The following is a 25617-nucleotide window of genomic DNA, read 5'->3' as shown; positions in this document are numbered from 1 at the left end:
CCCGACATCTCTATGCATGGCAGTTCATAGTCCCAGCACGTCTGGGCTTTCCGCCTCAGTTATAAAAGTAAAAATATTGCTTGACTCCCAGCACCTAATTGTTTGATTCCTGACACCTCTTTCATTAAAAATTAAGCACTGGGTGTAAACTATGGGGCTTGGCAAAAGTCAAATTGGGTAATTATGTTTTGACTCCCTAAAATTCTCCCAGAGTTTCAACTAGGGAAGTTTACTCTTTACTTTCTGCCTGGGGGCACTGCTGTGCATTGTATGCCTGATCTAATGCCCACTGAAGGCAACGAGAGTCTTGACTTCTGTTGGCTTTGTCTACTTTTAGCTCATGGATGAAGTGATACCTATATGTTTTCCTGATTACTTTGGGATCTTTGGAAGAAAGTTGCTATGTAACTATCAGCTATAATGACTGTTTCCTGTGCTTGGTAATTCTTTTAGTTTTGGTATCCAGCATGATGGAAAAGAGAATGACTGTGAACCCATTGGAAGACATCCATACATTATGTCCCGGCAGCTAAAGTATGATCCTTCTCCACTCACCTGGTCACCGTGCAGCAAGGAATACATCACACGTTTCCTAGAGTGAGTGATTAGAATACTATGTGAGGTGACACAGAGTTGAGGACAAATTCTTAATTATTTTTTCCTTTGAGAATCCTTGAGGTATGTTGTTGGTTCCCATGTCATGGCACACCCAAATCTGACCAAGTACGATACAGTGGATAGTGGAAGAATTGTTACATTGTGCAATGTTCAAATTGGACTTAGATTTCAACAATACGAGTTCAAAACTTGATGTAACCTACAGCTATCATATGGTTACTGGGAGAAAAGATAGCCTTTTGGCTAAGGTATATGGTAGAGCATCAGAGGGCCTGACACAGATTTCCTATGAGACCTTGGACAAATCACTGTATTCTTACAAGTGACCCCTTATTAAAGGGGCCTCAAATTTTGGGTGCCCAACTTCAGACACCTCTGGTCTGACTTTCTACACTGTTGAGAGTGACTACAGCTTTCACTGAAGTCATTCCAAAGACTGAATCTATTTCTAATTTACCAAACTACATTCGGCCTCCATTAAACTCCTCTGCAAGGTGAAATGGGGAGAGCTGCCCTTCTTTATAATTCACAGGAGAAGGAAATAGCTGCTAAGAAGGTCACAGGAGTCATGATACACCACAAAGGAGACCCACACACATTCTGCTGCCTTTGCAGACTTCAGGGCCCCTTCTATATGCCATGGGTGGGTTAAGATACCAGATATATTAATACCCAGGCTGCTCCTGAATGGCAGGTACTCCCAGGTTTTTTGAAGTACTTTGCTCTTATCTGAGGTTCCTAAAACATTATTGGAAATAAGTTATTTGCAAATTTCCCCATGCTCGACTTAGAATCTAGAAGTGTTGTTTCCTAAAGACCACATGGAAAAGTGCCATTAATGATTAGAATTTTAAAGGTGAGTTATTAAAAAAAATTCAAAATTAAAATTAAAAGCACATTTGTGTGGTTTTTAAATTTCCAATTTTCGTCTTTAGCCGAGGATGGGGGTTCTGTCTAGATGATATCCCAAAAAAGAAAGATTTAAAGTCACCACTCATTGCCCCAGGAGTGATCTATGATGTACATCACCAATGCCAGCTGCAGTACGGCCCCACTGCTACTTTCTGTGAAGAGGTGGATGTAAGTGCCATTTGTTTTCATCTATTCTACTAACAAGAATTTAAGCTTTTAGTTCTTATTGTGACCTGACCAAATTCCAGTTTGGGGAAATTCTATTCTGCCTACATAAAATTCCTCTCCAGTTTCAAATGAATATGGCTATCCTAAATTGTTTTGTAGTGGTCTTGGGAATTATGAAAGGTTACGCTGTTTCATGCACAGGTGACTGCATTTCAGTGGTGAAGTGGTTTTATTTTTAAATATACATTATAGATCTTGGGTAAAATTATAAAGTGTCTTTATGACTTAGAAGTTATTTTCAAAAGTAAGTTAAGCATTTTGGAGCCTCCATCCCATTAGCTGTCATTTGGCCAAATTCTTCAGTTGGATACACTTGCTTAACTTCTGTGAGAGTCACCTGAACAGTATTTGGTCCTATATGTCGTACGTTTGCCCACTTTTATTATGGGCCATATTGTTTAGGGTGGGTGTACAATAGGTATGCTTACAAAAACCTTCATTTGCATATGCAGGGAGGCACTTGATAGACTCCTTACTTGGTAAATCACCTATTGCCTCCACTTGTCCACACATCAGTCCCTAATGACCTAGAAACGGTGGTTTGCCAGGATCATCCAGATTGCTTTTTTTCATTATGATCATTATGTATATCCTCATCTACTGACTATTATTGGTGGTATTGTACATTTCTGATTAATCTTCTCAATCAGAATGAACAGTATGGGTAGACATAATGAATGCATTACATGTTTCACAGCTGTTCTTTGCAGCTGTCATTTTATCTTTTTGTACAGATAGGAAATTAAAGTATCATTTTGTGTTATTGGTTAATTCTGTTTCTGCTTGAATGTGAAGCTACTATGTCTTTATGCCTTTGCATTTGGCATCTGCTGACTAGTTAAATTATAAGTAAATATATGTCAGCAAATCAATTTGTAGCGTTTTTACTGCAATCCTTCATTTTGCAAGTAATAATGCACAAGCAAAGAATTGTGTATTTTGTTAAATCCTACAATGAAATCAACAAAAAGTGAGGTATTTTACACTGATTATTTTGAAATGGTCTTTGGATATGCTTGTTAATTTTATTTTATTCAAGCCTATATTAAAGGATAGTTTACCGGCATATTGGCACAGATTGAAGAGTCAAGGTGTGTAAAATTAACTTAGGCTACGTCTACACCCCACAGCACTGTCAGCGATGCTAGGTGCCCCAGAGGGAATGAACAGAACAGGTAATCATCAAAAGCGATCAACAGATGTGTAGCTACATGCCACAATGAAAGGCCAGCAGCAGCCACACTGTGTGATGAATAACCCCTTGTGTAAGTGAAAGGCTATGGCATGGGGGAAGCTGTAGGGAAAGGCTTCAGTAACTCCCTGCTGCCAGAGCCTTTCCCTGTGTCAGGGAAGGGCTCCAGCAGCAGGGAGGCAATGGGACATTACACTGCTAAAAACAGTGTAGCTAGGAGGCACAGCTTGGGCTGGAAGAGAGTCATGTAGGGTAGATACTCAGGTACATATCCACACCCTTCAGGCATGTCTTTATTCTACTCACCTCAGCCACACCTCACAGTCTACCCTCCTATCTATACCCATGCTAGGGGGCACTATTTGTATATGTACTCTACTGTACTCCTATGCCACTGAAAGAAGCAAGCGGTATAGAAGTCCCCCAAGTGTATTCTATGAGAGGGCTGGCTGAGATTTACACTGCCTTGCCACTTTCTACTTAACACAGGGGTGCCGGAATGAGGCCGGGGCTGGGGGCCATGGGCCCATCACTTTTAAAAGTGGGAGGGCTATGCCAAATGTAGCCTAAGTTAATTTTACACACCCTTGACTCTACCGGTATATTGGCACAAGTTGAAAACTATCCTTTCAAATAGGCTTCCATCAAATAAAATTAACAAGGACATCCAAAGACCACTTTTTACCAGCCATAAGGGTGAGTGATGGGGAGAGGGAGTGGAGAGGAGTGGGCGGGGGGCTGGGTCTTGGGGGGAGAGGGGGAAGAGGCAGAGGGTGAGCAGAACATTGGAGGGAGGGGTTGTGTGAGGGCAAGGCTCGAGGAGGCGGGGCGATGTAATGGCGAGGCCTCGGGAAAGGGGGTAGTGTGGGGGCGGGGCCATGGTTCGGGCATCTGTGGCCTCCCCCATTTTTAGGGAGCTTTTGCTGCTTCTGACTTAACTCCCGCTTTTTGACCAACTTGCACTCAATGTATAACTTACCCCACTGTTTACAGGTCTAGTGAATTCCCATTAGAGATGTCTGCTTACACTAAGCTACATTTATCTGAATTTGGCCATGCAGTGAGAGCTGCAGGTGATCTGCACCTTTGAAATTCTGATTATGAATCCCTTGTCACTGAATCTTTATTTCCAAAACTTCCATTGATTTTAATGAGATTGGAATTTGGTGCTTAGCCTCTGAGGTTAGAGGTTATTTAGATTGCAAGCTCTGCAAGGCAGAGACCCTGATTTCACACATGTGTGTAAAGTGCTTTGCACATTGCTGATGATAAAATAAATGACTTGTCACGCATTGTGTCAATTTCAGAGCCATGAGTTTCTGACTGTTGCTCCCAGGTTTGCCCACTGGACAATGCTACTTCTATGGTGTGTGTAGTATCCTTTTTTCAATCTAGCATCATTAATGATGGGTAGAAATTCATATGCATGGAGATTTATGTGGATAACTTCTATTAAAGCTAATGAGTTTCCTGCATAAATCCCTCACTTTTTCAATGGAAGAAAATATTTGGTTATAAAATCTAACTGCCAGCAGCAGGATGTTCTCATCTTAAAGCCCTATTCTAGCAATCAAACAGGCTATTCTAATGGATGAAAGCTAAAAGTACATTTACCAACTGTGTATTTCTTCTTGAGTATTGGAAATATAGTGGCGGAGTACCCATCCCATAGTTGAAAAAGAACAAAACATACTCCATATATAATAGATAAAGAACAAAACTTTCCATACACAGTAGAAGAAAACCACTCAGCCAGAACAGATTTTAACTCTGCGACTACATCCTGAAAATGTAGTGTTCCCAGCTGCCCACTAAACAGGGGTTCCCAAACTTTTTTTCCCTGAGGCTCATCTGTGCATCTACAATTGGCACTGTGGCCCACTTATTAATTTTAGTTATTACATGCACATAAACTATAACACAGTAAATAAACAGTGTAGGTTTCCTTTTCATGTTAATGTAAATGTGTAATGATAGAAATTCCTAGCAATATGCACTCAAAGATATTCTTCAAGATCTTTGAAACCAAACCGTTTTAGTAAAGCTGCACTTTATATATAATGTTGAGAGCAAAATGTGGCATGCAGACACAGAAAACACAATGTGTAAATGTATCAAACGGAACAATAAGCAATACAACAATGTTAAAAAAAATTGTTAAACACATTGTGTTATTATTTGTTGATTTTAAAACATAATCGCTGTCCGGCTTTGAACACTGTATTGTATTTTCAAGTTTTTTAGTGTAAAATTTAAATTTATGAGCTGTGTAAGTAAAGACCCAACCCTAATCTCTATTAATTAGAAAAAAAATTGAATATTGTAAATAAAAATATAAAATAACAGTTACTTTATACTACACTGAGGCAACAGGTACTCAGATGATCCAGTAAAGGAGTATCCAAACTTTGAGTATGTTTTATCATATTTTCTTACCACTTTCTTTATTTTTTTGGCTGGTTCATTTCATGTTCCTGTAGATGGTTTGGGACTTCATTATCTTCTTCACCAGTGCACCCTTCTCATTTTCGAAAATGAGATTGATCCATGTCAGATTGCAATACTGCTTGCCGTTTTTTACAGTTGTAAATGGTGGACTGTGTGTATGTTGCTAGGTTACTTTGCAGTGAAATGTACCATTGTACTCATGAGAATTAAACTTGACATATTACAGCTTGTTTTTTAAAAAATAAAGTTTTTTTTCTATACTCTGTCCAACACAAACAGCTCAAAACACTACATTTATATAGCTTTGACTTCGATTACATGAGTCACGCGGAGTTAAAGATTTACTAAGAGCTTGACTGGCAAATGCAGTTGCGCGGCAGACCACCCAGGACTGTCGTGGCCCACCTTTGGGCCACGGCCCACAGTTGGGAACCCCTGCTCTAAACAATGCTAATATTGAATTATAAATAGGGAACTTCAATGCAGCCACTGGCATGTTTGCTTCACCTAAAACCATGCTTTGAGTGAAGATTTTAGAATACTTTGAGCAGTTCTCTGTCGTCATCTTTCTTTCCCAGTGTTCTAAAGATGTGATCGTAATAGGAGCCCACAAACAATACACATGATAAATAACAAGCAACTCTCTTGAAACAAACTTTTTGTGAATGAGTTTAACAGAGAGATGCCAAAACCCAAGATCCAAACTTTGGAATCCAAATTCATATCTGAATGTGGCTGGTAGACCCTATGGGTCAGATTTTCAAAAGTACTTGTCATGTTGGATGTCATGAGTGTCACAGTGGTAACTGGTAAGTGCTGAGTCCTTTGGAAAATCTAGCTGTTGTTTAAGTGCCAAAATAGGAACACATGTGTGTATATAAAGTTGCTATTTATACGTTAAAAGAACAGGAGGACTTGTGGATCCTTAGAGACTAACAAATTTATTTGAGCATAAGCTTTTGTGAGCTACAGCTCACTTCATCGGATGCATGCAGTGAAAAATACAGTGGGGAGATTTCATATACACAGAGAACATGAAACAATGGGTGTTACCATACACACTGTAACCAGAGTGATCAGGTAAGGTGAGCTATTACCAGCAGGAAAGAAAAAAACCAAACATTTTGTAGTGATAATCAAGGTGGGCCATTTCCAGCAGTTGACAAGCACGTGTGAGGAACAGTGTGTGTATGTGGTGTGTGGGGAAATAGTTTTACTTTGTGTAATGACACATCCACTTCCAGTCTTTATTCAAGCCTAACGTAGTGGTGTCCAGTTTGCAAATTAAATCCAATTCAGCAGTCTCTCATTGGAGTCTGTTTTCGAAGTTTTTTTGTTGAAGAATTGCGACTTTTAGGTCTGTAATCGAGTGACCAGAGAGATTGACGTACTTTCCGACTGGTTTTTGAATGTTATAATTCTTGGCGTCTGATTTGTATCCATTTATTCTTTTACGTAGAGTCTGTCCGGTTTGGCCAATGTACATGGCAGAGGGGCATTGCTGGCACGTGATGGCATATATCACATTGGTAGATGTGCAGGTGAACAAAAAGCTTATGCTCAAATTCCTTAGTCTCTAAGGTGCCACAAGTACTCCTTTTCTTTTTGTGGATACGGACTAACATGGCTGCTACTTTGAAACCTGTTTATACTTTGTGTGTGTGTGTATATATGTTTACACACACCCACACACACACTGTAAATTGCTCAATGTACAATAAGAAGAAAAAACCTACAATATACCAAATCCAAAAAGGGATGAAAATTAAGGTGCATAGGATTAAATCTCAATTACAGACATTAGGCAACGATGAAAAATGTATAGTGCAAAGAAACCTAATTCCAAAAGCAGAATTACCAGCCAATCCTGAGGTCCTAATTTATTTTTAAAGTGTCTTTTTATAGATGAATGCCCACTGAAATGTATAGGTACTTGTCTGATTAAGACTGAGTGAAGACTTGGGGATTTGGCCTGCAGCTACTGCAGCAATAATATTCTGTCAATAAGGTGAGACACTTGTAAGGAGAAGTCAACCATACTTCCAATAGCATGATTAATGAAGAGAAAACACAGACAGGGGCCATGGTATGTTTTCCCCTCTTGAGGCTGCTTCTGCATGGACAATGTGCCCCAAACTTTGTAAAGAAATTTTTCCAATTAACAGTGGGTGCTTGGGAGGTATGTCAGTTCAGACAATCGGGAGAACTTTTAAATTCTCAAGAGAACTTGAATTCAGTCAGCTGGATACAATATGTTCACAGTTTTGTATTTGTGCACAGATCTATGACAACACACTAATGAGTAAATTTAAAGTTGTTCTGTGGCTAAAATTTTAAACAGTGACTAGAGATCTGGAGTATCTGATTTTGAGAGAACTTTAAAGGGGCCTCGCTTTCAAAAAGTTCTAAGCATCCTGACCTCTGAAAGTCAAGCCCCTTAAACTATCTCACATTGAGATATCCCAAAATCATTAATGACTTTTGAAAATCGTGGCCTGGGAGTTCAACTCTTCTGAAGGTAGCTGCAGTTTGTTCTCTTTCTTACAGAATATTTGCCAGACACTGTGGTGCTCAGTGAAAGGATCCTGCCGCTCAAAACTGGATGCTGCCGCAGATGGAACTAGATGTGGAGAAAAAAAGGTGATTATGGGCTTCTTCTGTGTAAAAATGAAGATCAGAAAGTATGAATTGTTACTAGGGCTGTCGATTAATCACAGTGAACTCACACAACTAACTCAAAAAAATTAGCTGCATTTAAAAAAATTAATCACTTTTTTTTTGCGCTGTTAAACAATAGAACCCCAATTGAAATGTATTAAATATTTTTGGATGTTTTTCTACTTTTTCAAATATATTGATTTCTATTACAACACAGAATACAAAGTGTACAGTGCTCACTTTATATTATTTTTATTACAAATATTTGCACTGTAAAAATGATAAAAGAAATAGTATTTTTCAATTCACTTCATGCACATACTGTAGTGTCAACTCTTTATCATGAAAGTGTAACTTACAAATGTAGATGTTTGTTTGTTTGTTTGTTTGTTACATAACTGCACTCAAAACCAAACCAATGTAAAACTTTAGAGCTTACAAGTCCACTCAGTCCTACTTCCTGTTCAGCCAATTGCTAAGAAAAACAAGTTTGTTTAATTTATTGGAGATGCTTCTGACTGCTTCTTATTTACAATGTCATCTGAAAGTGAGAACAGGCACTTTTGTAGCCAGCATTGCAAGGTATTTAGGTGCCAGATATGCTAAACATTCATATGCCCCTTCATGCTTTGACCACCATGCCAGAGAACATGCTTCCATGCTGATGGTGCTCATTAAAAAAATAATGCGTTAATTAAATTTGTGACTGAACTCCTTGGGGGAGAATTTTATGTCTCCTGTTCTGTTTTACCCGCATTCTGCCATGTATTTCATGTTATAACAGTCTCAGATGGTGACCCAGCACTTGTTCGTTTTAAGAACACTTTCATAGCAGATTTGACAACACGCAAAGAAGGTACCAATGTGAGATTTCTAAAGATAGCTACAGCACTCGACCCAAGGTTTAAGAGCCTGAAGTGCCTTCCAAAATCTGAGACAGACGAGGTGTAGAGAATGCTTTCAGATGTCTTAAAAGAGCAACACTCCAATGCCGAAACTACAGATCCTGAACCACCAAAAAAGAAAATCAACCTTCTTCTGCTGGTGGCATCTGACTCAGATGATGAAAATGAACATGCATCGGTCTGCTCTGCTTTGGATCGTTATTAAGCAGAACCCGTCATCAGCATGGACGCATATATTCTGGAATGGTGGTTGAAGCATGAAGGGACATATGAATCTTTAGCGCATCTGGCATGTAAATATCTTGCGATGCCGGTTACAACAGTGCCATGCGAATGCCTGTTCTTGCTTTCAGGTGACATTGTAAACAAGACGTGGGCAGCATTATCTCCTGCAAATTGTAACCAAACTTGTTTGTCTGAGTGATTGGATGAAGTAGGACTGAGTGGACTTGTAGGTTCTAAAGTTTTACATTGTTTTATTTTTGAATGCAATTATTTTTTGTACATAATTCTACATTTGTAAGTTCAACTTTCATGATAAAGAGATTGCACTACAATACTTGTAATAGATGAATTAAAATATACTATTTATTTTGTTTATCATTTTTACAGTGCAAATATTTGTAATAAAAAATAAAGTGAGCACTGTACACTTTGTATTCTGTGTTGTAATTGAAATCAATCTATTTGAAAATGTAGAAAACATCCAACAGTTTTCAGCTGTCGTTAAGACTGCACCGATCACAACACGGTTGCCATTCTTCTCGCGTTTAACAATGTCATCTTCCCATCTTCTTGGAGGCCAGCCGGGTGGTCTTTTCTGTTCTTGTGGGTACCACTCAGCTATGATTGCGGTCCACCTATTGTCCTTGAGCCATGCTGTGTGGCCCACCCATTGCATCTTATTAGGTCTGCTTTCCATGATGGTATCTTTCACACCGCTGCATTCTCTGATCATTTCATTTGGGATGTGATCCAGAAGGGAGATTCCCAACATAGCTCATTCCATTGCCCTTTCAGCTACCGACAGCCGCTGCTCTTCTCTCTTCGTCAGTGCTCACGTTTCACAGCCATACAACATGGCTGGCAGCAGTGTTGAATTAAAGATATTTGCGCGTGTGGTCTTGTCGATTTTTCCCTTGAGGACGTCCTTGATGGAATTGAACGCACACCATCCTTCCCGAATCCTTCGCGAGAGTTCTCCATTCAGGTCTTGGTGCATATTGACTTCTTGGCCCAAATATATGTACTGTTCCACTTTTTTGATTTTTTTCTCCTGCTACTGTTGTTCGGGCTTTTCGTAAGACGTCTGATAGCATAGATTTCGTTTTACAGCCGTTCATTTTCAGGCCGACCTGACTGCTTTTCTTGTTGAGTCTTCGTAGTATGCTCTGCAGTTGGTTAGTGCTTTTGGCAATTAGCACGATGTCGTCTGTGAATCTGAGATGAGATAATCGTTCTCCATTTATGTTGACACCACTCCTCCAATTGATCTTGTTCATAACCATTTAGAGGCAGGCGGTGAATAGTTTCGGTGTAATTTTATCTCCTTGCTTCACGCCTTTCTCGATTGGGATATGGAGGGGAGTTTTGAGGAGAGTAGTCTGTTGTGTATCCAGTATTCGCTTCCTTTAACAAACTGATGTAGTGTGTGTTAATGCCCTGCTCTGTGAGCACCTTTAATATTTGTTCAAACTTGACGCTATTGAAGGTTTTTTCATAGTCAACGAAAACAATGCACAGCAGGAGTTTGTATTCCCTTGCTCTTTCTAGGAGCTGGTTAAGGGTAAATATATGGTCAATGGTGCTGAAATTTCTTCGGAATCCTGTATGCTCTCTCGGCTGTTGTTCATCCAGACTCTGTGAGAGTCGGTTTGTTATCACCTTTGTAAAGAGCTTGTAGATATGAGAGACCAGGCATATAGGGTGGTAGTTTTTAAGATTTTCTCAATCGCCTTTCTTGTGCAGCAAGATGGTATTCGACTCCTTCCAGCTTGAAGGTGTTCTTCGTTCTTCAAGATATCGACTGAATCTTAAAGCGAGGGCCTTCCAAAATTCTTTGCCTCCTGCAGAAATAATTTTTGATGTTATTCCATCTTTGCCTGGAGCTTTTCCCTTCTTCATCTGATGTAGTGCACTTCGGACTTCGCTGACAGTTATTGGGGGAGGGGGGGGTTGGCACGTTCTTCTGACTCTTGGAGCATTGGGAGAAGGACATTGATTCTTGATTTGAACAGTTCTGTATGGAAGTCCCTGCAGACCCCCTCCGTCCCTGCTCTGTCGATTACTGTCTCTCCATCCTCGTTCTTCAATGCTGTTATGCTCAATCTATACTGCGTCAATTCCTGCTTGCATGTCCTGAGGCTCTTGCGTGATTCAGCTGTTTTGAGGAGCTTTTCTTTCTGGAAGTTCTCAAAGTCCTCCTTCAGTTTTTGCTGTATAAGCTTGCACAGAATGGAATACTCGAGGTTGTTATCTGAGCTCCTTTTCATGTTTCTCTGCTTTTCCAACAAGCTTTTTGTTTCATTCGAGAATCTTCCCTTTGCCTCCTTCGGCTTTTCAATTTCAGCTGCTTTTATGCAATGTCTCAGCTTGTCGGCAAAGATACTATAGTCCTCATCACACTTTTTCGTCTGGCTCCAGTCAAACCCACAAATCGATTTCTTCAGCTTTGCTTCATCGAAGGTCTTTGGCCGCTGTTTCCAGTTTGCCATCTGTAGCACCTTCTTTTCCACCGCTTTGTCAAAAATCAACTTCACTCTAAGCAGGCGATGGTCACTGCCGGTGTTGAAAGGCAGCACCACAGAGACGTCTTGGACGATATGCCTTTTATTGACTAAAATGTAGTTGATTTTGTTCTTGCTTTTTGCATTTAGTGCCATCCACGTCCACCTCCTTGCAGCTGTCTTTTTGTACCAGGTGTTTGCTATGTACAGTTCTTTCATTTCTGCCATTGCTATGAACCTTTCTCCTCTTTCATTCCTTTTGCCACTGCCGTATCTTCCTATGAACTTTTCGCCAGCTTTCCCTCACCCAACCTTGGTGTTGAAATCTCCCATCGTGACAGTGGGACTTTTGCACGAGGGCTCTTTCAAGTTCTTGGTGGAATTCTTCCACCTCTTCATCCTCACTTGCACTTGTGGGAGCGTAGGCCTGGATGACCTTGAGGGTAGCTTTTGACTCCATCTGAAGATGCAGCACACCGATACGTGATAATATTAGCTGGCATGATGTGACTTTCAAAGACCAATCCTTACTGATGATAAATCCAACTCCTCCAACATTTCTAGCGCCATCTCCCTTTCTGAGCCTCACAGTGCTTCCATCCTTCCAGTTGACTTCCAACTCCTTCTTTCATCGGGTTTTGCAGACACTGAGGATGTTGCATCTTATCCTTTTCTTCTCCTCCATCAGATGGTTTAACATTTCCTCCCTTGCCAGCGACCTACAATTGTAAGTACACACAGCGAGGGTGTTGTGTTGGCCTAGCACCTGACATTTTTAGCAACCTCTCGACGCTCGATTTCGTCTCCGCTACTGAAGAACAGTTCAGTGATGCGCAGTAGACTTAAAGCCATCCCACTGGCTGGGCGGGCAGGCATGCGTACCTCCTCAAGCTTAGCTAGCCTTCAACCTCTAAGGAGAAGGAAAAGCGCTCTTTCCTCTGAGAGAGCAATCCTCTTCCCTGGATTGAGTAGTCCGACACCTTTGTAGCATGGTTAGACCTGCCAGAGCATACGCCCCGTTACCATAGCTGTCAGACGGCCAGGGTCACCGTTGCACCACCATGAGGCGCTGGGTAGGATTTTGCAGTGGTTTTTTCTCTGATATTAATCTTAAACCCTGACCTTTTTCCGCTTGCTTTTATTATCATTACTTTACTGTTTTTCTTCAAGGTGAGAGGACTAATAGCTTTCTTTTCAATCCATGATTATTGGCTAGCCAGCTGGAGCTCAACTTCCTAGTTCATAGGGACTGTAAGGTATGACCTCAGTACTTCTTAATGCCGTCCACAGCCTCTGCTTGCTAAGGGAGTCAGGCACCTGAGTTGTGTTCTGAATTTGTCGCATTGCTGGAACCCAAAGCACCACCCTCAGACTCCATACTGGTGAAATTTCCCTATTGTTGTAGTAATTGTGCTAGCTGTCTTGTAAAGGAAGATGTGAAATGCATAGCTATTAAATGATTTGGGGGTTCAATCCCAAAACATGACAAGCACTTCAGTGGGAGCCATGAGTGCTCAGATCCTCTCAGGATTATGTCCTTAATCGGGATTTCATGAAATAAATCCATTTCTTCTCCATTACTAAAGTCTTATTACCTGAACAAGTCTGTGCACTGTGATTCTGTGGCAAAGTAGATCATTTCCCCTGCCTCCCCCTCAAACTGCCCATAAACGGTTGTCTACACAGTTATTCCACTTTACATTTGCAACCTACCTTATTCTGGAATAACTTTCATGTGTAGACAAGCCCTCAAAGTTTACAGTCCCCCTGTTCATAACACACTCCATGAAAGATACTCAGTTTTGACCCACCTGATGTTCTTGTTCTAGCAGGTCAAGGATTTTGATGAAGCAGGACCCTACCAAGGCACCACAGTCTAGCTCACAGTATGGTTTCAACAGGAAACCTTTGCTGAGGGGTTCAACATTAGGACTCATAGAATGAAACTAATTTAAACTGAGAGGAGTGGAATGAAATGAAAGAAAGGGAAAGTTTAAAAGCAGAATATCAGGAAAGTTTTCCTGACCAGTGAGATGATGTGCAGCTATTTAGCTGAGGATTAGTTTCTCAGAGAAAGTGGTGAACAGTGTGGTGGGATATTTACATTTCAAAGCACCACTAAATACCCTGTAGGGCAAAATCCTCCATTGGCAGGGAAAAATAACCAAATGCTAACTCAGCTCCTTGGTGGTGGTGATGATGCATGGTGATTTGCCAGTGGCAAAATTCACTCTAGGATGCCTCTGAGTCAGGGTAGCATTAAAGGCATGAATCAGTACAGGGCTAATGACTTCTGGACAAGTAGTGGATTGGAGCAGGTGACCACAGGAGAGAGGGTTTTCTTCAAAAGTAGAGATTTGGAAATGACTTAGGGAAAAGAAGGAAAGGTTGGGGGAATAGTGGGTTTGTGCAGATATTTTCAATGGGAAGGCTGGGAATCTAGTCTAAATGGATGGGAAGCACTTCTGAGGAGAGGGGAGGAGAAAGGATATTGTTTGTTGTGATGAGAGTGGTCTTTCTATGGTGGACACCAGGAGAAATCGTTCAGATCCTTAAAGAACCTAGAATTCATTGGATTGTTTAAATCCAAGTATAGTAAACACACGGAACAAGTTGTCAACTAAGCTTAGTGGCGTGTAGAATAGAAACTAAGGCTATCCGAATAAATACTGAATATGAACTAGCTAGACATCTTCATAGAAAGAGAAGGGGATTGAAAGATACAGTCACAGTACTTTCTCTTGTTTGTTTACTTATTTAAAGCAACTACAGGATATTGGCTATAATGTAATTGAACAGAAATTGTTTGCTTCATTTCAAGTCAATTCTGTTGCACAAAGAAAAGGAGTACTTGTGGCACCTTAGAGACTAACCAATTTATTTGAGCATAAGCTTTCGTGGGCTACAGCTCACTTCATTGGATGCATACTGTGGAAAATACAGAAGATGTTTTTATACACACAGACCATGAAAAACATCTTCTGTATTTTCCACAGTATGCATCCAATGTAGCTCACGAAAGCTTATGCTCAAATAAATTGGTTAGTCTCTAAGGTGCCACAAGTACTCCTTTTCTTTTTGCGAATACAGACTAACATGGCTGTTACTCTGAATTCTGTTGCACAGTATCTCTTCTCAGTCACCACTAATGGGCAATACCTCCCATCTGCGGAATTTGGAGGAGCTCCAAAGTTGTTGCTGGAGGCTCCAAGATTAAGCCCCACTCTGCAGTTCAGGCAACCAGATTTTCTGCCTCCAGCGGTGAAAGAAGGCAGCAGCTCAGTTTCTCCCAGCCATTTTGTTATATAATGTTAATTTTGATTCCTTTTCACACAACAGTGATTTGTAATTTTTCTTCCGCATCCTCCCCGCCCCTGGAGTGGGTATATGGCAGCTTGTTGGTTTCAACCACCTGGACCTAGCACTGCAGTGGCTCCTCTCTGAGACTCTTCTGTACCCCTGAGGCCTGGCAGAGATGGCCTGCAAACGCTGGGCAAAAGAGTGAACATGTGATAGATATCAGTCACGTTGCTTATGCCCTACTGGAAGGTGCTAAAGTAGTACAGTGATGAGCAAATTATGGAAACCTAATAGAATAGAAAAGCCAAGACTGAGGTCATTAAAGTTAACATGGCACTTTTTATAGGAAAAATTGTGTTAACCACAGTGTTATAGCCAAATTCCAGCTCAGGAAATTGCCCTGTGTTCACCTAAATCCGCCCTGAGATTTCATATGGATATGGTACTCTGCTTCCATGTCACCTCAGAGGTGGAGACCTATCAGTGGAAGATGAAATTCTCATAGGATAATCTATATATTAGTTTAAGTTTTTGTAAAATGCTTTTTGGGGAAAATATGTATGGTACATTTTAAAAACTTAGTTTTACCTGCAAACGGTAGTTGTTAACTCCTGCTCTATTTATATGATTCTGACACTCGTACTAACAATACCATGAAAGATCATTTCTGTCCATAAAAAACTGTTGACTGTATTAATTTTGCACAGTTGAGCAGTGTGCTCTCGTGTTTACACATTGTGATACAGTGGATTAGATCTTCAGCTTGCGTAAACTGGTTTAGGTCTGTTAAAGTCAGTGGAATTATGCTGATTTACATCTGCTGAAAATCTGAACCACAGCCTTTAAATACAAGGTCATTTACTATTTCTCAAATAATACAGTATAATATCATATACATTTTTCTGAGCCGTTAGATACATAGAATAATAAGCCGTAGAAACTATTTATGCCAAAACCCACGACAGTTATTTATATGCAGGATGTACAGTGGATGAAGCAGAATTTAAATGAGATTACTCTGGATTTATACTAGCATAATTTAGATCAGAATTTGACCTTGTGTGTGGGAAGAGAGGAGCTGCTTTATTTTACACTTTCTACATTCTCTTTTGGTTTCTTTTCCTATTACAGCACCTTCTGTTGGTTAGCTGTGCCATGTTACATTTATGTGCCCCGTTTGTAGCTTACACCACAATTTATATCTCTTCTGAATTTGAACCCATCTCAACTCATCACACGCTTCCTTTCAGTGACCTATCACCATAGGCCTCTAACTGAAGGACTTTTCCATTCCATCTCCAATAGAATATAGATGGAAGGTGCCTACGTTTCTAGCAATAGGTACATACAAAATATAAATGACATTGAAAATTATAGAGTTTAAGGTCAGAAGGAACCACCAAATCGTTTAGTTATGACCAACAGTTATCAATAGAATTTTGCTGAGGAAATGTTGCTTGACATAGTCTATGACAGAATGAGGGGATTTTACCTCTTCTAGGTCAGTAGTTTTCAACCTTTCCAGACTATTGTACCCTTTCAGGAGTCTGATTTGTCTTGCATACCACAATTTTTACATCATTTAAAAACGACTTGCTTACAAAATCAGACACAAAAATACACAAGTGTCACAGCACACTATTACAGAAAAACTGCTTAATTTCTGATTTTTATCATATAATTATAAAATAAATTTATATTGGAATATAAATATTACACATACATTTCAGTGCATAGTATGTAAAGCAGTATAAACAAGTCATTGTCTGTATGAAATGTTAGTTTGTACTGACATCACTAGTACTTTTTATGTAGCTTGTTGTAAAACAAGGCAAATATCTAGATACCCCTGGAAGTCCTCTGCATACCCCCAGGGATACATGTACCCCTGGTTGAGATCCACTGTTCTAGGTCATCTTTAGACCAACAAAGCTGATTAAATGGTTTTCAACACACACAGCTGACTAGATTTTTATTTAAGCATTCACCAGTCTGCATTTTTTTTTTTTGCTCTGATAATTTTCTGACCCTCTGTATTTGTTTTTTCTTTATTATTCAGTGGTGCTTCAACGCGGAGTGCATTAGAGTGGGAAAGAATCCAGAAATGATAAACGGTGGATGGGGCACATGGTCCTCCTGGTCTCATTGCACACGGACGTGTGGGGCAGGAGTTCAGAGCGCAGAAAGACACTGCAATAACCCAGAGTAAGTTGTGTGCATAGTTCATCACCAACCCTTTCAATGTGTTTTTTTATGTAATGCAAGGTGTTTGAGATGTCTGGGTATTTGTGAGGATAGGGACACTTTTGTTTCTCACCATATTATCAACAGCTACTGCAGCAAGGCAACCGTTGAACCCACTTCTCCCCATAGAAACATCCCTGTCTAGAATCCACCCACCTTGCCTTTTACAATTTTCATGTTGCTTCTCAGTCTTTCTTACCTTCCATGGAAATTACTTCCACCAGAGAGAGACGAAATCTTCACCTGCAGGATTAGTACAACATCAGAAACATTGTTTTAATGATACTACTTTGGATAATTTGCAATATTCTCGATAACGATGTGGGGGTAAAAATTAGTGGCCTATTCCTGAGAGCTGCTGAGTACTTGCAAATCACATTTGATCCTAAACCATTTGAAGTCTCAGAGATCCTGGTGATGGATTCTAAGAATCTAGATAAATAGGTATGTATAAGGCAATTTTAAAAAAAAATGCCTAAGTCCCATTTTCAAAAAGAACGGAAACACTCAGGGCCCAGATCCTCAAAGGTAGTTAGGCGCCTAACTCCAAGGAGTGATCAGCTCCTGACATGGTTGAGCTCATGATTAACTATCTATATGTTACTGTCTTAAACAAATAATACTATGTGTCACATTTTCCAAAATGCCTAAGGTCTGGTCTACACTGCAGACATATATTGGTAAAACTGTCACTCAGGGGTGTGAAAAATCCACACCTCTGAGTGATATAGTTATACTGACCAAACCCCACTTGTAGACAGCGCTACATCAGTGGGAAAACTACTGCCTCTCGGAAGGTGGATTATGCCAACGGGAGAACTCTCCCCCGTCTGAGTGTCTTTATTGTCGTGCTACAGCTGACCAATGCAGCCGTGCTGATGCAGCATTTTAAGTGTAGGCTTGCCCTAAGTGACTGAGAAGTCACGTCCCCATTGACTTCAGTGTTCGGCACCTTGTTATGAATGCACTATTTAAAATAAACAGAATCAACTTTTATACAGACTCTAAAGCCACGAAACTTCACACTTTACTTCTAGGCCACAGTTTGGCGGAAAGTATTGCACTGGAGAAAGGAAACGCTACCGCATGTGTAACATTGTCCCATGTCGACAAGACACACCAACCTTTCGTCAGATGCAATGCAGTGAATTTGACACCGTTCCCTACAAGAATGAATTCTACCAGTGGATTCCAGTTTATAACACAGGTAAGAAGTAACACAGTCAAATTCAGAGCACTTACAGATAAATAATGTGTGAAAGGGAAGTAAATGAACGTGAGTCTTTGACTTGCCTAAGAAAAATACCACTTTGAAGGCCACATGTGTTCTGGTTGAAGTTTCAGGTCCTATAAATAAGGCCCTTCATTTCTGTTTTTTGTTTGCTTACTTTCCCAGGAATTAATCAGTGTTTATCTCAAAAATTTAAAAACGGGTGGAAACCAGTGCCAAAAATTAGCTTTACTGTTTTCTGGATAAATATCAGCATTAATATTGGGGGCTGGGAGGACAGGAAAAAAGCAACAAATAAAGACAATTAGGAGTTTATTGCTTATGAAACCATTATCGCTAATCTCCATTCCAAAAATTAAACTTCTTTCTAAAAACAGTTTACAACTGGTGACTTGTGCAGTTACACTTAATATAGCTCACTTAACCGTTTCCCTGCCATTGTGGGGCCTTGAGCACGGGTGCACCTCTGTCCTTTCTATCCACTGCCAGTTGAATGCAACTGTCCAGTCTCCTGGAGCTGTAATACTTTGGTCTAGTTGTGGTTGTTGGGTTGACTGTGCTGGGTGCAGGTGTTGGTGGCCTGTGATATACAGGAGATCAGACTAGTTGAACTGGGGTGATCCCTTCTGGCTTTGAACTCTACAACTCTGTAAGGGGCTTCAGTGTGAATTGCGAAAGTCCTGGGTGGCGTAGGCTCTCAGTGGTTTTTTTCAAAGTATCTTTTTCATGGCTGGGATGGGATGCCCAGAACCCAGTTATGAAGGGGAGGAGGGAGCACCCAGCATTCTCAGAGAAGAGCGAGCAAGGAGGTGCCCAGCACTAAGGGAGGGAAGGGCATGGGGAGAAGAAGGGGTGCCTGGCACACACAGTGGGAGTGGGTCAGGAGGGGCCAGTACTCCCAGATGCATCCTCATTTCCAGTGTCCTGTCATTGCATCAGTCCATGTTCTTGGCAGGCTCCCTGCCCATCTCATTCCACCACTCCACCGCTGCAGCAGCCATCAAGTGCAGTTACCCCGTCCTGCACAGTGCCGACTGGCAGAGAGTCTGCAAGTGGGGAACTGGGTCTGGGGAATTCGAACAGGCAAAAAAAATCTGAAAGCAATTAGTGATCAGGAGCTATCTCTACTGTTAGCGCTGGACTTCAAAAGCCTATCCAGCAAGAATTACCAACATTACTTGTTCCTTCACCTAAGAACAATAAACTGTTTAGAGAAGTTATGCTCAAAGGTTGACACTTTGCTTTAACTTTAGATATACTTCCTGTCAGTAGCATTTGTCATCAAATTTACTGTGTGTTTAGGGCTTGACAGCTATGAATAAACTTCTTAAATATCACCTAGTGTCACGCTCATTGAATAAATATACTACTGAAGATAAGATTGGAACAGGCAGTAGTCCAGGAAAGCATTATCAAAGTGGTTTCCTTAGCTTGAACGAAGAAAATAAGGGTGATTAGGTATCTTATGAAAGAGTTTGTCAATAAAAACAAACCACAATAAACACAAAGCACTTGGGGCCTGACACAAAAACTACATACATTCACAGGTCACATTATGCAATTTCTTATGTGAGAAAACTGAAATTCTATTCCATTTTGTTATGCACAATGTGTACATTCAATAGAATCTGGATATATCACCCACTTGGTGAAAATGGACACACAGGGCCAGTGCTCGTGGAATTTTGGGAGAGAATTATTTTTTAAAAAGAAAGGGAGTACTTGTGGCACCTTAGAGACTAACCAGTTTATTTGAGCATGAGCTTTCGTGAGCTACAGCTCACTTCATCGGATGCTATGCATCCGATGAAGTGAGCTGTAGCTCACGAAAGCTCATGCTCAAATAAACTGGTTAGTCTCTAAGGTGCCACAAGTACTCCCTTTCTTTTTACGAATACAGACTAACACGGCTGTTACTCTGAAACCTGTAATTATTTTTTACTGTTCCAGTGTACATGCATGAAGTACGTTCTTGTTTAAAAAAACTCTTTTATAATTCATCTGAATCTAATTCAGTTTTTCATGGAACAATTAAAGGCACATCTTTGACTACATCCCTCCAAATCCCAAGTTTCTATCACCTTCCACTGAGGTGTTTTTAAAAAAGTCAGCAAATTTTCTCTTATCAGAGAAACTGTCTTATATTTCACTCCTTCTTTACTTGAAAATGATTCAATCATTTCTGATGGAAGTGTCTGGAATAAAGGTGCTCCCTCACTGAGAGCAAGAATACTCACATGCAGCTGTGATGCTATCTAAAGAGGAAGGTGACTGCCTACAATAATATGGTCACCTCTTTCACAAAATTGTGATAAAACTTGTCCAAAGTATGCCTCGCTATAATCTGCTGAGTATTATTATCTTGTTATAATGTGTGTATCGACACTCCGTGTGGAGCCATGAAATTGTGGTATATGTATATAACTCCAACATGCAGTAAGGCTGAGAAACGCCCATAGGTGAGCTCTTCAGGAATAACAATGGAACTGTAAACGAGCCGCTGCATGCCATTCCCGAAGACGCCGCAAATGGCACGTACGCAGAAGTTGCAAGCAAAAATTTGCAGTTCATCTGAAGAACTGATGGGAAAGCACATACACCAGGGAATTGCTTGACCCCATGACACAGCAAGGATTTTCCAGCCAAAAAGGGTCAAGGTCTAAAAAGGGAGAACAAAGGCCCTTGGCCACCTCTTTCGTATTCCGTCTTTGGACTGGTGAATTCTGACAGGGTAAATTTTGAACCAAGGACTGAGGTCCTCAAAACTATTTGGGCAACCCAGAGAGACTTACAGAAAACTAGCAGATTTAACATCCCTGCTATCATTTTGAATGTACAAACTCAGATTCACCTTTAACATATTTTACCTGCTTTAACCTCTAATTCTCATTTCTTTTTCTTAGCTAATAAATCTTTAGTTAGTTTACCAAAAAAATTTGGCTGACTGCATTGTCTTTGGTTTGAGATCCAGAGCATTCATTGACCTGGGGGTAAGTGACCGGTCCCTTGCAGCTAGAAGTACCTAATATGTGGTGATTTTTTTTATTTTAATAACCTTTCATCACAGAAATCCAATTTGTCTTGGTGGTAGCATAGGCTAGAGTGTCTAAGGGGACTGTCTGTGGCTCCATGATAAGCTAGAATAGCGATCCAGGAGCACACATTTGTGGCTGGTTTGGTTAAATCTAATTATAGAATATACCACCAGTTGGGAGTGTCTGTCCTGTTTTCTGACAGTCTGACCTGAGATTGGCCTCTAAGTTGTGAGCCATGTGTCAGGCACCATGACAATTTGGTGTACTTGGCAGGATTCACATGCCACAGGTCAATCGGGCTTTAAGATCAGAACCCAATACTATTTGATGTTAAAATTTGATATTGAGAGTTTTAAGGTTTAAAGATTAGTTACAATGGATGATTTACAATCATATGAGAGTCTTGACACAAAAGAGCTTAAAAATCATCTAAAGAAAGGGGGATAACCATTAAGAAGGATACCCCAGATCAGGAACTGAGAACTATGCTCATGGACTATGACCAAAAAGCAGTGCCTGAGCAACCCCATGCCCCAGATGCAGAAGTGATCGATATGTAGATGCTGGCAACCGAGCAACAACATGAGCATGAAATTAAAATGATGCAACTCTGAATGAGGGAGAAGCAAGCAATCAATGATATGGAAAGAAAGATGCCCACCAAAGGTGCCCAGATGGCTGAGATGGAGAAGGAAGCTGAGGAGACAGCCAAGGAAGCCCAACTGAAGTGCATGGAGCAGCTGGAAGCTAAGAAAGAAGCACACCAGAGAGAGGCGGAAGCTCTCACACTGCAGCTCTACATCCTGGACAAGCAAAAAGTATAGCTGCCTCAGCCTTGGGATACATCCCCCTCTCAACAGCAGGGAATGGGAAAAAGCCTGCCCAATTTATCGTGAGTCTGATTGCATAGAGGAATTCCTATCCACCTTTGAGAGACTGTGTGAAATCCATAAGATTCCAGAGGAGAATTGGATGCCAGTCTTTTTAACCAGATTGACTGAGTGGAAAAGCCAGACAAGTATTTAATTAAATGAAGAGGGAAGATGCTATGGTGTATAAGAGCTTTAAAGAAGCTGTATTAAAAAGGCTTAAAATCACCCCTGAGTCTTATTGTTTAAAACTGAGACATCTTAAAAAGTCTGACAATATAACTCATGTGGAATATGTGCATAAACTGCGTAGTTATGTAAAAAAAGATAGGGGTGGGTGGTGATGGCAGCTTTGATAAGCTGTTACATTTAGTGATGCAAGAGCAGTTATTATGGGTGGTCACCAGTGATGTCAAAGCAGCCGTTTGTGACAAAAAACCTTCCACGGTTTTGATGGCAGCAGAAATTGCTGATGAGTATGTTGTGTCAAGGGCTCGAGAGCGGTGAAATCTCCAGTTTACAAGGGAGGAAGAATTTAAGAGTAAACCTAACCCCAACTGTATTAAAAAAAAATCTCAAGGGAGCCCAGATTTTAAAGCCTCTTACCCTAAGGGGAAGCCACTTGTTTGCCATGAAGGTGGGATCCCTGGCCATATAAAGTCAAATTGCTCAAAGGTCACAACCTGCACCCGCAACCCATCTTGTGGGTTCCAATGCTACCAGTATAAGTGCTAATGCTACCACATTAGCCACAGAGGAAATTGTGGGAGAGGAAAATGGCCTCCTGAATGATATTAGAACTGAGTCGTGGGATGATAGTGAACAATTCATTAAGAGTGTAAAAGTAAATGGGTTTGAATGTACCGGGTGGCGTGATAACTGCATCTCATATTACTTTGGTTAAAGAAAGTTTTGTGAGAAAAGATAAATTGCCTGGCTGAAGTATAAATCTTCAAGCTTTGGCTGAGTTTTCAATGACTGTGCCTCTGACTAAAATCCACCTGAGTGGAAAAAATTTAAGGATGATATTGTAGCTGATATTAGGAATTTGCTACCTGCTGATATGTTGATAGGTAATGACATTGTAACTGTTATGACAACCTGATTGGACACTAGCATGGATCTGATTCCTCTTCTTTGCAGGCTGTCAGTGAGGTGAGCTGGAGGTGAGGGGGAATTTTCCCCCGAGCTATTGTTTGTTGAGAATAGCAGCTTGCCAGCTGAGGAAGGAGCTGAGGATTCTTTTGTACCGGAGACTGTTCCGGGTTTAAGTGAAACACCGAAAGAATTTATATCTGCTCAGTCAAGTGATATTACTTTGGAACAGACTAGGATTGCTACACAGGATCAGACGCCTCCTGGGGAAGGAAAGGTCAGTTTTATTTATTCAAAATGGTGTATTATTTGGGGAAGCTCCTTCTGGAAAAAGGCAGCTTCCTGAAGAAGTGTGCAAGCAAATAGTTGTGCCTGAGAGGTATAGGAGAGTTTTGCTTTATTAGCTCATGATGGGCCATTTGCGGGTCATCTAGGAGTGGAGAAAACTTGTGACCCGCTGAAGCGAAATTTTTACTGGACCCATAAGCTTCAGACAGCTAAGGGTTATTACAGAAGCTGTAACTAGTGTCAGAAGCTAAGGGCTTAAAAGAGACATTGTAAGGTGCCTGGGATGGGGTGTACGTGCCCCGCACTTGACGAGGAGGCGTTAATATCACACTGTAGGCTGAGGAAGATGCTCCAGTTGGAACAGCAGTATAAAAGAGAGTAGCACAGGTCAGTCTGGGCTGACTGCTGAGGAGGGAGGATGTATGCTGCAGGCTCCTGCCTGGGAGCTGCTGGAGCCCAAGACCAAAAAGGCCAAGCCCGCCAGGATCCAGACAGATACTCAGCTACCCCTGGACGCCCAGGAGATGGTGGAACCACTGGGAGCTTCACAGGCCAGAGACTCAGGAGATCCAGAGATCATGCCACTGGAAGACATGGTAGGAAGTAGCCCAGGGGAATTGGACATTGGTCCGGTTGTAGAACTGAGCAATAAGTTAACGGGTTTTTTGGTCGTTTCCCCGCTGATCCAGTGGTGAATATGCTTGGCACTGACAAGGCCCTGGGCTGGGACCTGGTGGAGCAGGGAGGGTCCGGGCCCTCTACCCCGGTCACCATCCCTCTGGTGGTGGCCCATGCCTTCTGGCTGTTAGGCCACACAGCCTTGCTAAGAAAGGCAGCTGTTTTGACTCTGGCCACTAGGTCACAGAGCCTTGCAAGAGAAGGTAGCTGTATTGACTCTGGGTGCTAAGCCACACAGCCCTGGTAAGGAAGGCAGCTGTAATGACTCTAGTCCAGAGGTGGGCAAACTACAGCCCGAGGGCCGCATCTGGCCGTCCAGATGTTTTAATCTGGCCCTTGAGCTCCTGCCAGGGAGCGGGGTCAGTGACTTGCCCCACTCTGCGCAGCTCCCACAAGCAGCGGCATGTCCCCCGCCCCCCCTCCCGGTGCCTATGCATAGGGGCAGCCAGGGGGCTCCACACACTCCGACTGCCCCAAGCACTGCCCCCACAGCTTCCATTGGCAAGGAACCGCAGCCAATGGGCACTGCAGAGCGGCGCCTGCGGACAGGGCAGCACGCAGAGCTGCCTGCCCGCACCTCCGCGTAGGAGCCAGAGGGGGAACATGCCGCTGCTTCTGGGAGTTGTTTGAGGTAAGCGCCGCCCGGAGCCCACAGCCCTGACCCCCTCCCACACCCCAACCCCAGCTCTGAGCACCCTCTTGCACGCCCATACCCCTATCCGCACTCCTGCCCCAATCCGGAGCCCCCCCAACCCCACACCCTGAACTCCTAATTTCGGGCCCCACCCCTAGCTAGAGCCCTCACCCCCTTCCATATCCAACCCCCAATTTCGTGAGCATTCGTGGCCCGCCATACAATTTCCATACCCAGATGTGGCCTTCGGGCCAGAAAGTTTGCCCACCCCTGCACTAGTCATTAGGCTGCACAGCCCTGTGAGAGAGGGCATCTATGTTGACTCTGGCCACTAAGTCGCGCAGCCCTGTGAGAGAGGGGAGCCATTTTGACTCTGGCCATTAGGTCACACAGACCTGTGAGAGAGGGCAGAACTATTGACACTGGCCACTAGGCAACATAGCCCTGTGAGGGAGGGCGACCCTATTGATTCAGACCTCTATGCCAGTCTGCCCTGAGCTTAAGGGCAGTCAGCTAGACTTAGTTAGGGGGCTGCAAGGGCGGGGCAGAGGGATGT

At 41.8% G+C, this 25617-nt stretch overlaps 1 protein-coding gene across 3 annotated transcripts in view; it reads left to right on the top strand.

Moving 5' to 3' along the window:
* The window catches only part of ADAMTS12 (ADAM metallopeptidase with thrombospondin type 1 motif 12), a 313276-nt gene that overhangs the window by 174636 nt on the left and 113023 nt on the right, over nucleotides 1-25617 (top strand). For all 3 annotated transcript variants that reach the window (XM_043547279.1, XM_027831000.3, XM_007068846.4), the window contains exons 8-12: nucleotides 454-597; nucleotides 1554-1698; nucleotides 7946-8038; nucleotides 17047-17192; nucleotides 18269-18438. In XM_043547279.1, coding sequence (XP_043403214.1) covers nucleotides 454-597; nucleotides 1554-1698; nucleotides 7946-8038; nucleotides 17047-17192; nucleotides 18269-18438 — 698 coding nt within the window. The remainder of the gene's footprint in view (nucleotides 1-453; nucleotides 598-1553; nucleotides 1699-7945; nucleotides 8039-17046; nucleotides 17193-18268; nucleotides 18439-25617) is intronic.

This window comes from Chelonia mydas, chromosome 5 (assembly GCF_015237465.2).
Source record: "Chelonia mydas isolate rCheMyd1 chromosome 5, rCheMyd1.pri.v2, whole genome shotgun sequence".
Classification (NCBI taxonomy): Eukaryota; Metazoa; Chordata; order Testudines; family Cheloniidae; genus Chelonia; species Chelonia mydas.
Note: the sequence above shows the minus strand (reverse complement) of the source record. Positions and strands in the feature narration are given on the sequence as shown.